Source organism: Littorina saxatilis, linkage group LG17, assembly GCF_037325665.1.
Source record: "Littorina saxatilis isolate snail1 linkage group LG17, US_GU_Lsax_2.0, whole genome shotgun sequence".
Classification (NCBI taxonomy): domain Eukaryota; kingdom Metazoa; phylum Mollusca; class Gastropoda; order Littorinimorpha; family Littorinidae; genus Littorina; species Littorina saxatilis.
The window spans coordinates 27,982,847-27,997,846 of NC_090261.1; the positions used below are offsets into that span (position 1 = coordinate 27,982,847).

General features: G+C 41.2%; 1 protein-coding gene across 1 annotated transcript in view; it reads left to right on the forward strand.

Annotated features, from left to right (window-relative positions):
• Positions 1 to 15,000, forward strand: part of LOC138953791 (neuropeptide prohormone-4-like) — a 171,568-nt gene that overhangs the window by 86,302 nt on the left and 70,266 nt on the right. Inside the window, exon 2 of the mRNA XM_070325697.1 lies at positions 9,599 to 9,743. Within this exon, the coding sequence (XP_070181798.1) occupies positions 9,599 to 9,743 (145 nt within the window). The remainder of the gene's footprint in view (positions 1 to 9,598; positions 9,744 to 15,000) is intronic.

Consider the following 15,000-nt stretch of genomic DNA (forward strand, 5'->3'; position numbering starts at 1 on the left):
TTGCTATTTTAATTACAGTGTCTGTTTGTCTGTCGGGTTTTAGTATTTTGTTTGTGCGGGTATTTTTGTCGTTTTTATGTTCGTGTTATGGAGAAGACCATGACAATAGAATGCGCGCACATGCACACTTGTATTCTATCTCTAGCTTACTTTATCGTTCACCCTCTCCCCCCCCCCCCTCTTTCTCCGTTCCCCTCCCCATCCCCCGTTTGCCTTTTACCTCACCACTCTTCCCGACTCCTACATTTTTACTCGTCACCTTAAAAGCGATATAACCCGGCCAAACATCCCACTGACAGAGGGAAGGCCGAAAAAGCTTCCTGAAAATATATTCCAAGACATGAACCAGAGCTTCATGACCCTCAACCGATAGAAAGGATTAAGCCTCCTTAGCTCCTGGAGGTCTGTTTGCATCCCTAACACTTTTCCAGGGGCAAAGGATTTCTGAGCAAGTACGCTTGTACATTCACACCCCCTGTAGATCATTTTGGAAATTACCCCAGCGCTGTCCATTTTTACACCCCCGGTATAGGGGTGTGTATAGGATTCGGTCGATGTGTTTGTTTGTTTGTTTTTTGTGTTTGTGTGTTTGTGTGTTTGTGTTCGCATATAGATCTCAAGAATGAACGGACCGATCGTCACCAAACTTGGTGAACAGGTTCTATACATTCCTGAGACGGTCCTTACAAAAATTGGGACCCGTCAAACACACGGTTAGGGAGTTATTGGTGGATTAAGATTCTACAAGGACTTATAGAGGGACATATTAATGGTCAAAGGGAAATAACCTTCTCAGTTGGTGGCAGTGAGAATGTAAGGACGGGGATGTTTTTCCTACCTCGGAGGAATTTCTTGTTTTTTATGGTAATCAATCAATCAATCAATCAATGAGGCTTATATCGCGCATATTCCGTGGGTACAGTTCTAGGCGCTCTGCAGCGATGCCGTGTGAGATGAAATTTTATACGGCCAGTAGATTGCAGCCATTTCGGCGCATATTTACCTTTCACGGCCTATTATTCCAAGTCACACGGGTATAGGTAGACAATTATTAACTGTGCCAAAGCATTTTGCCAGGAAAGACCCTTTTGTCAATCGTGGGATCTTTAACGTGCACACCCAATGTAGTGTACACGGGGGGTGGGTTCGGACACCGAAGAGAGTCTGCACACAAAGTTGACTCTGAAATAAATTTCCGCCGAACCTGGGATCGAACTCACGCTGACAGCGGCCAACTGAATACAAATCCAGCGCGCTACCAACTGAGCTATATTCCCGCTTAAACAATTAAAAGGTTGGCTGCTTTCTAAGCAAAGTGCGAAGTCTTTGCTAAGTTAAGTTTGTGACTAAACATCTATGTTAATCTTCAGGATTAATTCATCACAAATTCCCAATTCTTCGCAAGAAACACCCAGGCTGCACCTCTTGACCACACATTATCCACTCTTTGGGACACAAATTCCCCACTCTTGTGCTCACAAATTCCCCACTATTTTGCTCACAAATTCCCCGTTCTTTTGCTCACAAATTTCCCGCTCTTTTGCTCACAAATTCCCCGCTCTTTTGCTCACACATTCCCCACTCTTTTGCTCACACATTCCCCGCTCTTTTGCTCAGAAATTCCCCGCTCTTTTGCTCACAAATTCCCCGCTCTTTTGCTCACAAATTTCCCGCTCTTTTGCTCACAAATTCCCCGCTCTTTTGCTCACACATTCCCCACTCTTTTGCTCACAAATTCCCCGCTCTTTTGCTCACACATTCCCCGCTCTTTTGCTCACAAATTCCCCACTCTTTTGCCTAACAAATTCCCCAATCTTTTGCTCACAAATACCCTGCTCTTTTGCTCGTGAATTCCACACTCTGCACCGGAAACATTCAGGCTGTAGCTTGTTCATGTCCGCATGGAATTGACACGTTCTTCTCCCTAGTTAAAGCCAGGACAGACATGTGGCGGAGACAACGATGGTGCACAGTGGAACCCCCCTTTTAAGACCTCGCCCCTTTTAAGACCTCGCCCCTTTTAAGACCTCGCCCCTTTTAAGACCTCGCCCCTTTTAAGACCTCGCCCCTTTTAAGACCTCGCCCCTTTTAAGACCTCGCCCCTTTTAAGACCTCGCCCCTTTTAAGACCTCGCCCCTTTTAAGACCTCGCCCCTTTTAAGACCTTGCATGCCCCTTTTAAGACCTCGCCCCTTTTAAGACCTCGCCCCTTTTAAGACCTCGCCCCTTTTAAGACCTTGCATTTTCAGATTGTCTTTTCATAACCTCTGGAAATGTACCTGCATTTTAAGACTCACTCATTGTGAAGGTGCTGCCCTACATGCATCCGGCATAACGGGCAGTAAGTAGGCTAAGTAAGGAAGTCTGGCACGATTTTTTCACAGGTGTGTAGACCTTAAAAACAAGTCGCGTAAGGCGAAATTACTACATTTAGTCCAGCTGTTGAACTCACGGAATGAAACTGAACGCACTGTATTTTTTCACCAAGACAGTACAGCTTCGTCAATTCCCGCGTGAAGGAAATCGCTCACCTCCCACGTGCAAAACGTAGTGATATTGACACGCCAGATTAGCGCGGTAGCGTATTGTGCTAAGCAGGAAAGCGCGCTTTTCTGTATTCTTGTTAACTCTCTGAGCTTGTTTTGAATACAACCTATCATATCTATATGTTTTTGGAATCAGGAAATGATAAAGAATAAGATGAAATCATTTTTGGATCGATTTCTTAAATTTTAATCGTAAGACTAATTCATCTATTTTCGTTAATTGTGATCACATTTTAAGAGTAAACATGACATATGTATATATTTTTAGATTCAAAATGTGATGAAGGATACGATGCAATCAATTTTAAATCTGTTTGCGAAAAATCGATTTTAATGACAACTTTAATGAGCAAACTCAGTAATTAAATTTTAAGCCTCCAAGCTGAAATGCAATACCAAAGTCCGGGCTTCGTCGAAAATTACTTGACCAAAATTTCAACCAATTTGATTGAAAAATGAGAGCGTGACAGTGTCGCCTCAACTTTCACAATGTCTGGAGATACCATACTCAGGATCTCTCATGTCAAGTTTCATGAAGATCGGTCCAGTAGTTTTCTCTGAATCGCTCCACGCACACACACACACACACACACACAGTGACACACACACACACACACACCACACACCACACACACACACACACACACACACACACACACATACACCACGACCCTCGTCTCGATTCACCCCTCTACGTTAAAACATTTAGTCAAAACTTGACTAAATCTAAAAGGGGGAGTGGGGGGGGGGGGGGGTGTGCTGTGTGCGGGAAGGACGGTTTCTTTTGCCGTTAGAAAGGATTAAGCCTCCTCAGCTCCTGGTGGACTGTTTGCATCTCTAACACTTTTCCAGGGGCGGGGGATTTCTGTGCAAGTGGTCTTAAAGCTGGAGAGCGACCCTCGAACAGTTTTATGGACGTTCTTTTCTCGTCATTCCAGCTCACGTTGACTTGAATAACGTCAGTCCAACGCTGAGCTGTCGTGACGCGTCCCTTCTAGAAGGTGTCAATACTAGAGTGACTGTGTAGTCCTTTTCCCGTCAGGCTTGGTTTTGGCCCGCGTTTTTGAGTGTGAATGAGTTTTTTTCGCGTGTGTCGATTTATATCAGTCTTTGGGGTTTCAAGACGATGCCAATATTAGAATTGGACTGACAGAGCTTTTGGTATAGGTTCCAAAGAAGTCAATGTACAAACATAGAGTGACAGGGTTAATAGTGTTAATTTTGAAGACGTCAGCGTTTAATGGACAATGACAGAGCTGTTGATGTGTATCAGGGTGCCGATCAGCGAACCAAAGTTCGACTTTTTTGTAAGACGTAAATGTCAACATGGCACTGATATTGCTTTTGAGGTTGTTTTTGTTCTAACTAGGTCAATGTTCAAATGACAACAACAAAACTGTCGATGAATATTCTATAGACGTCAATGTCAACATGATCTCATCAAAAGTGTTGGTGTATTTCGAAGTGTTGACACTGACAGAGATGTCAATGTAGTTTCTGAAGACGTCAATGTTGAAAATGACATCGACACGGACAATCTAAGAATAGAATTATGCTGAATTGCGGAAAACTGATATATATATTATTTCACATTAAAACACAATTCAATACTTGCTGAATTCTAAAAAAAAAAAAAAGTAATACTTATTGTTTTTTTCTGTTTAAATCTGATCTTCTCTGGGGACTAGGGCCATGGTTTCCATGATTGCCTTGTTCTGTTCAGCCCTTGATTTATTTGGCTTTAATTGCGCTGTGCTCCTCATCCTACATATTTTTAACTGCGTATAATTATACCTCTCTCTCTCTCTTATCTTCTGTCTGCATCCCTGCAAAAGATATATCCATTCATTCAGCTTTTGCATCAACCGAACAATCCTTTCGTGTCTGGGAGTGATAACATTCAATTGTGTGCGGAAGTAAAACGAAGACTTCATTTTGAAATAAATATTTCAGCCAGCCAAAATATCCGTTGCAAACTTCAAAGCTAGTTTTCTAGCCCGGCGAACAATGAGAAAAGAGTCTAGTTTCATGAGAAAAAGCCCTACGTGTTTCCGGCAAACACACACACACACACACACACACACACACGCACGTACGCACACACACACACACACACACACACACGCACTCACGCACACACGCGCACGCACGCACGCACGCTCGCCAGCGCGTACACCCAACACGCACGCACACACACACACACACACACACGCACGCACGCACGCTCGCCGGCGCGTACACGCAACACGCACTAAAGCACGCAATGACGCATACAATATGCATTCTGTTCATTGAGCAAAATGCAAAAACCTAGATGGGCAACAACAAAAATGGGATGGGCACTTAATTGCTGGTGCTGTAGACTGGGATGGGAAACACATTTTGATTTTATCAACGCTTTGTCATAAATTGATAACCCCTGACGGAGTGTCTTAGGAAGTTGGGTATACGTCCACATTGTTCACGACTTTGCTGTCACTATCGTTCTTCTTTTTCTATCTGTGCTTCTTGTCTTTGTTTCCGTCTTTGTTTCTGTCTTTGTTTTTGTCTTTGTTTCTGCCTTTATTTCTCTTGTTTATTTCTTTTTCTGTTTGTTTGTTTCAGTCTTTGCTTCTCTATTGTTCTTGTCTTCATTTTTTCTTTCTTAGTTTTCCTTCTTTTCGTTCTTTCTATCTTTTCTTTCTTTCCTTTCTCTCTTTCTTTCTTTCTTTCTTTCTTGCTTACTCGCTTGCTTTCTCTAGTTATTTCTTTCTTTCTTTTTTTTTACCAGTGAGAGAATGTAGCTGTTTGCTTGCTAGGTATAACAAAGTTAGAAAACAGATTTGTTCATGTCTGTCTTATTGTCTTATTCCTTTTTCCCCCATTCTTTGTTTCTTTGCGTCTTTCTTTCTTATTTTTATTCCAAACTTGTAGCTTTGTCCTTGCTCCTTTCCTCCGGCTTTGATGCTACAGTGGAACCCCCATTTTAAGACCCCCCCATTGTTTTAAGACTCCCTCCCTTTTAAGACCTTGTTTTCTCAGACTTTCTGTTCCTAACCTCTGGAAATATACCACCATTTTTAAGACTCCCTCCTTTTTAAGACCTTGTTTTCTCAGACTTTCTGTTCCTAACCTCTGTCAATATATCCCCATTTTTAAGACTCCCTCCTTTTTAAGACCTGATTTTCTCAGATTTTGGGAGGCCTTAAAAGGGAGGTGCCTCTGTACTTCTTTTGTCTGCCCTTCCCTTTTGGTGTACTCTTTGACTTACTCACTTAACTAGCCAAGAAATCAATCAGGCACCACTCCCATTCTTGCAATCAATAGCCTGCTGTTGAAGACGTACCACTGAAGGACAGGCTACGGACAATTGCAGTTCAAATCACTTTTCCCCATTCAAGCGATTTCTAGGACAGATAGAAGTTACAACAATATAATCCTGCAGAAGTTGAAACAATATAATCCAATAGAAGTGGAAACAATATAATCCTGAGATTTACACCACAATGGAACCGAGCTCTAAAGGATCTCTTTGTTGTATATTGCTTTCCTTTCACGCTTGAGAAGTTAGTTACGATTTTCAGGCAAACGACGTGATTGTTATCAGTTAGTTATGCCGATGCTATTCTACAGCAGCGGAGACAGAAAGGAAAATCCGCCTTTGTTGAATTAAAGTATGAAAGTGATCATTAATAATTAAATGTCTTTTGTTCTTTAGGGACAGCCACAGAGAGAAAAAAAATAGAGCGTGGATTTCCGTGAATTATTTTTTTGTATTTGTTGTCTTTTTTTGTTTTAAATCGCCAACGATAACAGGTAAATAAAACTATGTGGCAGTCCATGGTTGCTAGGAAGAGCAGTGTGTAAACTGAGAAGCGTATCGCACAAATTTTCAGCAAGACGGAACAAACAATGCCGCCTGAATTGAAGCTGGTTGAATTATTCATCTATAGATTGCAAAACAAACAATGATATTTTAAACCAATGAGGTTGTTATGCCTGCGTGCCTTTTTGTGATTTCTCGTGCTGCTCAGTTAACGATGAAGTCGGCAATGGAAAGAAGATAAAAACAATGCCCCCTAACCTCCCCCCCCCCCCCCCGCCACACACACACACATACAATAATATTCTTCCCCCTCCTCCTCCTCCTCCTCTTCCTTCTCCTTATCCTTGTGCTGTGTGTGTGTGTGTGTGTGTGTGTGTGTGTGTGTGTGTGTGTGTGTCAGCGTGCGGGCGTGCGGGCATGATGTGTGTGTTTGTTCAACGATATGTTGAAGGAACTGAACTTTACTCAGTGCCGAAGATTTCACAAGGGAGACAATTCATTGGCCGTATGAAGTACTGAAGTGAACGAGTTGAACATGTGGATATGGGAGCGTTCGTTATCAGACTTTTCTGCTAGTAAAAGTAGTATAGTGGCCTTGCGAACAGAAAGTGTTTTCAAATGTGTTCGCTTTTTTAAAGGCTTTGGTGTGAAAATATGGGGTGGGGGGTGGGGGAGGTTGTTGGGGTGCGGGTCGGGAGGCCGAGGATATGATTGCTTCGTTGCGTTATATTTTAAAACAGTAGTGTGACGCATTTAACAGTTGCGCCTGCCAGACGCTACTCAAACAGGCAACACAAACATGTTAGTGTCATAAGGCGTAAACCATGTCGTGTCCAGACACTGTATAGACATAAAAGGAAATTAAAGTGTCGACTTAAGTTCCGTTGTAATAAAGTTGTCATGCAACCTTGTCCTGTTGTCCTTGAGCGCAAGCCAGGGATTAAGAACAGTTGGCTGATTAAGAATAGAAAGACGCTTTGAAATTGTTGACGTTGGGTTTCACTGCTTGCGAGATATGACAGCGTGGCGATATAGTCCGTATTGATTAGGTTTGCGTTGATTTGATTGTAAAAGGCAAAGGAAATTAACAAGAGATTTGGACTAATCTGGATTATGTCGCTCTCAGTTGCCAGTTCTCTAGCTTGCTATGTCGCTCTTTCTTTATATCTCTCTCCCTATCCCTAGCACTGTATCTGTCTGTCTGTCTGTCTGTCTGTCTGTCTGTCTGTCTGTCTGTTTCTCTGTCTGTCTGTCTGTCTGTCTGTCTGTCTGTCTCTCTCTCTGTCTGTCTCTTGTCTCTCTCTCTCTCTCTCTCTCTCTCTCTCTCTCTCTCTCTCTCTCTCTCTCTCTCTCTCTCTCTCTTCTATGGCTTTGAAACTCAGTTGTACATTTTTCTGTCATGTTTTGCCCGTTCCTGCTCCACAGATTTAACTCTTTTATTTTCACATAGCGCTGTCAATTTTGTTCCATGCAGCAAAATGTCCTGTCATTTTGCGCTGAAGCAAAATAACCAGTTTTCTCGTTTCACACTTGAATTTTCCCTTTTCCCCGATCCTCCATAATTAACAAAACGTGTCCACATTGGTTGGACTCGTTCAGATATGTTTGTGCTGTTCGCATTCAGTGAAGTGTGACAGTGTCAGGATTGAACTTTTCTTAGTTTTACATTTTCCTCTCACATTTTCCCCGCTGCAGCACAATAAATTAAACTCTTTTAGTTTCACATTTCACTATCACCTTTTCCCCCCGCTCGTCCGCAATTGACAAACGGTGTCTATGCTCACGCCCAGCACGTGCAGTATATTTTTTTGTTTCACATTCAGCGAAGCGTGTCAGTGTCTGGAACAAGTGTCCGCTCTATTGATTCTTGGAGGTCCTGGCAGCAACCACTCTGGAACAAGGCGATCCGACGTGTCGCGGAAATTAGGCCTCCTCTCCTGCAGAGCAAGTGTAATTAAATTTGAAGGGCGACCGTCGGTTGGCTTGAAGTCCCTGGACGCTGTCCTTGCAGTCTGGTTCCAAAACACAAACACGTGGACATACATTTAGGAATCGATGGGAGAGAGAGAGAGAGAGAGAGAGAGAGAGAGAGAGAGAGAGAGAGAGAGAGAGAGAGAGAGAGAGAGACAGAGACAGAGAGAGACAGAGACAGAGAGAGAGAGAGAGAGAGAGAGAAAGAGAGAGAGAGTGAGAGATACACACCCCGAGATAGAGGGATACACAGAGAGAGAAAGAGACAGACAGACAACAGACAGACATGCAGGTGGACAGGTAGACAGGTATAGACTTTCAGCCACACAGGCAAGCAATCATATGGTAACCCCCCAAAATGAGGAACATCTCATTCGCTAGGCAGACATGGTATTTCCGATGTCCCCAACGTGTCCCCAGCTCATGACCCTTCCTCTTGCACCTTATTACGAAACTGAATCTTTGTTTCACAAAGGCACCATTGATTAATTCAGTTATTTGCTTATGTATTCATGTATCTATAGAAAGTCTTCTTGTTACACTATTTTTTTGCCGAGGCTGCCACGACGAGAACTTTTTTGTAAACTGTGCGTTGACATTTACCACCATCCCATTTCCCCCGAAAGCGGCGTATGGCTGCCTGGATGGCGGGGTCGAAACGGTCATACACGTAAAACCCCACTCGTGCAAAAACATGAGTGAACGTGTGATTTTCAGCCTATGAACGAAGAAGAAGAAGAAGAAGAAGAAGAAGAAGAAGAAGAAGAAGAAGAAGAAGAAGAAGAAGAAGAAGAAGAAGAAGAAGAAGAAGAAGAAGAAGAAGAAGAAGAAGAAGAACAAGAAGAAGAAGAAGAAGAAGAAGAAGAAGAAGAAGAAGAAGAAGAAGAAGAAGAAGAAGAAGAAGAAGAAGAAGAAGAAGAAGAAGAAGAAGAAGAAGAAGAAGAAGAAGAAGAAGAAGAAGAAGAAGAAGAAGAAGAAGAAGAAGAAGAAGAAGAAGAAGAAGAAGAAGAAGAAGAAGAAGAAGAAGAAGAAGAAGAAGAAGAAGAAGAAGAAGAAGAAGAAGAAGAAGAAGAAGAAGAAGAAGAAGAAGAAGAAGAAGAAGAAGAAGAAGAAGAAGAAGAAGAAGAAGAAGAAGAAGAAGAAGAAGAAGAACCACCATCACGAACAGAGGTTATTTGACATGGTTGATGTCAGTCTTTGTCAGTAATTGTATTTCATAGTTGTGCATCTATGTCTGTCTGTAGACTAACGCAATGTTTTCCTTTGTCTCTTTTCAGATGTCGTCATCGCTGAGGTTAGAAGTAACACTACTGGTCGCCGCCTTTATTGCCACGTGTTCGTACGGGCTAAAAATAGACTTTTCACGACTTTCTCTTCCTTCCCGGAGTTACCTCCCTGCACATAAACGATCCTCGTGTGAAGGTAAGATATATATTGTGATGTTGATCATGTATTCATGATTAATGCCGTCATGTCAACTTCGTCTTCGATTTAAAAAAAAAGTGTATTAAATGTATTTTCTGTCATCTTCATCATCATCAGCAGCAGTAGCATCATCATCATCATCATCATCATCATCACCATCATCATCGTCATCATCGTCATCATCGTCGTCGTTGTAGTCATCATCGTTGTTGTTGTCGTCATCGTAGTCGGTGTCGTCGTTGTTATCATCATCGTCTCCCGCCAACATCATTTTTGAGTCACTTGAGAAAAAGTGACTCTATGTAATCGGTCAGTGTTAGTCTGTCCGGCCGGCCGGCCGTCCGTAGACACCACCTTAACGTTGGACTTTTCTCGGAAACTATCAAAGCGATCGGGCTCATATTTTGTTTAGTCGTGACCTCCAATGACCTCTACACTTTAACAATGGTTTCGTTGACCTTTGACCTTTTTCAAGGTCACAGGTCAGCGTCAAAGTAAAAATTAGACATTTTATATCTTTGACAAAGTTCATCGGATGTGATTGAAACTTTGTAGGATTATTCTTTACATCAAAGTATTTACATCTGTAGCCTTTTACGAACGTTATCAGAAAAACAAGGGAGATAACTAGCCTTTTCTGTTCGGCAACACACAACTTAACGTTGGGCTTTTCTCGGAAACTATAAAAGTGACCGGGCTCAAATTTTATGTGAACGTGACTCATTGTGTTGTGAATAGCAATTTCTTCCTGTCCATCTGATGCCTCATATAATATTCAGAACTGCGAAAGTGACTCGATCGAGCGTTTGCTCTTCTTGTAATGTGATGATTTGTCCTATGTGTCTGCCTTTGTGAATGCGATGCCCTTGCGATGCGATGTGTGTGTGTGTGTGTGTGTGTGTGTGTGTGTGTGTGTGTGTGTGTGTGTGTGTGTGTGTGTGTGTGTGTGTGTGTGCGCGCACTCGTATGAGAGAATGCATCTTCGATCTGTTTTTGGCAAACTACAGCCAATTCCCTTCTACAAAGAAACATACTTCCACCCAATAGTAACCTCATCATGCGTGTCGAGCCAAATCAAAGAGAAATCTGTGTGTGTTTTGAGAATTGATCAATGGTGTGCAAAATTCGGCCTAGTTATGTGCATTCATCCGTTCTGTGGTTTCATGATGGTTTCATCATCGGAGTGTTCAAATGTTAGTTTTGTCAGATTGACTCAGTACTTGGTGTTAGTTTGTTCAGTTTCATTCACCACAGGATTGGTTAAATGTTAGTTTGTCCGATTGATTCACCACAGGATTGGTTAAATGTTGGTTTGTCCGATTGATTCACCACAGGATTGGTTAAATGTTAGTTTGTCCGATTGATTCACCACAGGATTGGTTAAATGTTGGTTTGTCTGATTGATTCACCACATGATTGGTTAAATGTTGGTTTGTCTGATTGATTCACCACATGATTGGTTAAATGTTGGTTTGTCCGATTGATTCACCAAAGGATTAGTTAAATGTTGGTTTGTCCGATTGATTCACCACAGGATTGGTTAAATGTTAGTTTGTCTGATTGATTTACCAAAGGATTGATTACATGTTAGTTTGTCCGATTGATTCACCACAGGATTGGTCAAATGTTAGTTTGTCCGATTGATTCACCAAAGGATTGGTTAAATGTTAGTTTGTCCGATTGATTCACCACAGGATTGGTTAAATGTTGGTTTTTCCGATTGATTCACCACAGGATTGGTTACTAGTTGGTTTGTCCGATTGAGTCACCACAGGGTTGGTTAAATGTTGGTTTGTCCGATTGATTCACTACAGGATTGGTTAAATGTTGGTTTTTCCGATCGATTCACCACAGGATTGGTTACATGTTGGTTTGTCCGATTGATTCACCACAGGATTGGTTAAATGTTCGTTTGTACGATTGATTCACCACAGGATTAGTTACATGTTCGTTTGTCCTATTGATTCACCTCATGATTGGTTAAATGTTCGTTTGTACGATTGATGTACCACAGGATCGATTGGTTAAATGTTGGTTGGTCTGATTGATTCGCCACAGGATTGGTTAAATGTTCGTTTGTCCGATTGAATTCACCTCATGATTGGTTACATGTTCGTTTGTCCGATTGACGTACTACAGGATCGATTGTTTAAATGTTAGGATGTCTGAATATTTTACGACAGGATTGGTTAAATGTTGAAAATTAAAAAAAAACAAGAATTGTAGGTTATTGGAACGTTTAATTGTCAATAAGTAATTGTTCCAATAACCTACAATTCTTGGTGTTTTTTTTTAATTCTGAATTTTGGAACGTTGGCAGTCTATCTGTTTTTGGATTTTCGGTGAAATGTTTGCTTTGGCAGATCATCCTACAAGGGAATTAGTTAGATGTTTGTTTTGGCAGATCATCCTACAAGGGAATTAGTTAGATGTTTGTTTTGGCAGATCATCCTACAAGGGAATTAGTTAGATGTTTGTTTTGGCAGATCATCCTACAAGGGAATTAGTTAGATGTTTGTTTTGGCAGATCATCCTACAAGGGAATTAGTTAGATGTTTGTTTTGGCAGATCATCCTACAAGGGAATTAGTTAGATGTTTGTTTTGGCAGATCATCCTACAAGGGAATTAGTTAGATGTTTGTTTTGGCAGATCATCCTACAAGGGAATTAGTTAGATGTTTGTTTTGGCAGATCATCCTACAAGGGAATTAGTTAGATGTTTGTTTTGTCAGATTTAGTCACCCCATGATTAGTAAAATGTAGGTTTGTCAGATCGATTCATCACGGAATTTAAGTGTTGGTTTTGAAAGCTTGACTCACAACAGGATTGGTAAAGTGTTGGTTTTGTCAGATTGACTCACCTCGGAATTGTTTCAATTATAATTTATTAGATTGACTCAACGCATGACTTTTGTTTCTGTGCTCTCGTTTGTTTTCTGTTTCAAATTAGTTGTGTCATGTTGCAAGACATTGCAAAGGATTGGTAAACACGGTATTGTTTGGTGCGTTCATTTGTTCTGTATTTTCAAATTGTTTTTGCTAGATTGACCCAGCACAGGATTGGTTACTACAACATTTGTGTATGTGTTCATGGTTTCGTTAGATTGACCGACGACAGTATTGATTCATATGGTGGTGATTCTATATGTTCATTTGATCTCTGGTTTCGTATTGGTTTTGTCAGATTGGCGTCGAATTCTTCTTCTGTGAGTTGATCAGTTCTATGGATCATAATTATTGGTTTAGACTCATTAACTCACCAAGGGGATGGTTTACGGCGTTGTTTCTGTGTGTTCATTCTTCCTGGTGTTTCATATTGGTTTTGTCATGATTACTCACCGTCAGGGTAGGGTTCCAGGCTAAGTTTGATCTGTCTGGCCTAGCTCTCATCTGCAGCAGCTCACGGGGTTGGGTTACGGCGTTGTTTCTGTCTGTTTATTCTTTCTGGTGTTTCATATTGGTTTTGTCATGATCACTCACCGTCGGGGTAGGGTTCCAGGCTAAGTTTGATCTTTCTTACCTATTTTCATCCGCATCTCGCGGGGATGGGTCACGGCGTTGTTTCTGTTTGTTCATTCGTTCCGGTGTTTCAGGCGTTGTTTCTGTGTATTCATTCTTTCTGGTGTTTCGTATTGTGTTTTTTTTTCTTCAGAATTTCTCATCGTAGGCGTAGGGTTCCAGGGCTAAGTTTGATCTTGCTGGCCTCTTATCTGCAGTTCAATGGGTTGGTTTACGGCGTTATTTCTGTGTGTTCATTATTTTTGGTGTTTCAGGCATTGTTTCTGTGTATTCATTCTTTCTGGTACGTGTTTCGAATTGATTTTGTCAGAATTAGTCACCGTAGGGGTAGGGTTCCAGTGCTAAATTTGAACTTGCTGGCCTCTTATCTGCAGCTCAATGGGTTGGTTTACGGCGTTGTTAAAGTTTGTTCATTCGTTCCGGTGTTTTAGACGTTATTTATGTGTGTTCCTTCGTTCCGCTGTTTCAAGCGTTTTTTCTGTGTATTCATTCTTTCTGGTGTTTCGAATTGTGGTTTTTTTCTCTCAGAACTTCTCATCGTAGGGGTAGGGTTCCAGGGCTAAGTTTGATCTTGGTGGCCTCTTCTCATCTGTGGCTCATCACTTTTATCATGGGACCCGCAACATCCAAAAATGTAATCAAATTACTGATGTGAGCTGAGGTCCGCTGGTGATGCAAATCACGTAATGCTTGCACAATACAGGCCATTTTCATTTGCTTTTGTGTGTCCATCTTCTCGTCCTATTTTTCATTTTTGTTCTTTTAACTCAATCTATCTCTTCTTCCTTCTCGTCATTTTTTTTCTTTTATTCTTCTTTCCTTTTTTCTTTCTTTTTCTTTTCATCTTCTCGTTGCGTCTGTCTTTTTACATTTAGTCAAGTTTTGACTAAATGTTTTAACGTAGAGGGGGGAATCGAGACGAGGGACGTGGTGTGTGTGTGTGTCTGTGTGTGTGTGTGTGTGTGTGTGGAGCGATTCAGAGAAAACTACTGGACCGATCTTCATGAAACTTGACATGAGAGATCCTGAGTATAGTGTCTCCAGACTTGTTTTTAATTTTTTTTTTATAAATGTCTTTGATGACGACATATCCGCCTTTTCGTGAAAGTTGAGGCGGCACTGTCACGCTCTTATTTTTCAACCAAATTGGTTGACATTTTGGTCAAGTAATCTTCGACAAAGCCCGGACTTTGGTATTGCATTTCAGCTTGGAGGCTTAAACATTAATTAATGAGTTTGCTCATTAAAGTTGTCATTAAAATCGATTTTTCGCAAACAGATTTAAAATTGATTGCATCGTATTCTTCATCACATTCTGAATCTAAAAATATATACATATGTCATGTTTACTCTTAAAATGTGATCACAATTAACGAAAATAGATTAATTAGTCTTACGATTAAAATTTAAGAAATCGATCCAAAAATGATTTCATCTTATTCTTTATCATTTCCTGATTCCAAAAACATATAGATATGATAGGTTGTATTCAAAACAAGCTCAGAAAGTTAACAAGAATACAGAAAAGCGCGCTTTCCTGCTTAGCACAATACGCTACCGCGCTAATCTGGCGTGTCAATATCACTACGTTTTGCACGTTGGAGGTGAGCGATTTCCTTCACGCGGGGATTGACGAAGCTGTACTGTCTTGGTGAAAAACAACAGTGCGTTCAGTTTCATCCCGTGAGTTCGACAGCTTGACTAAATGTAGTATTTTCGCCTTACGCGACTTGTT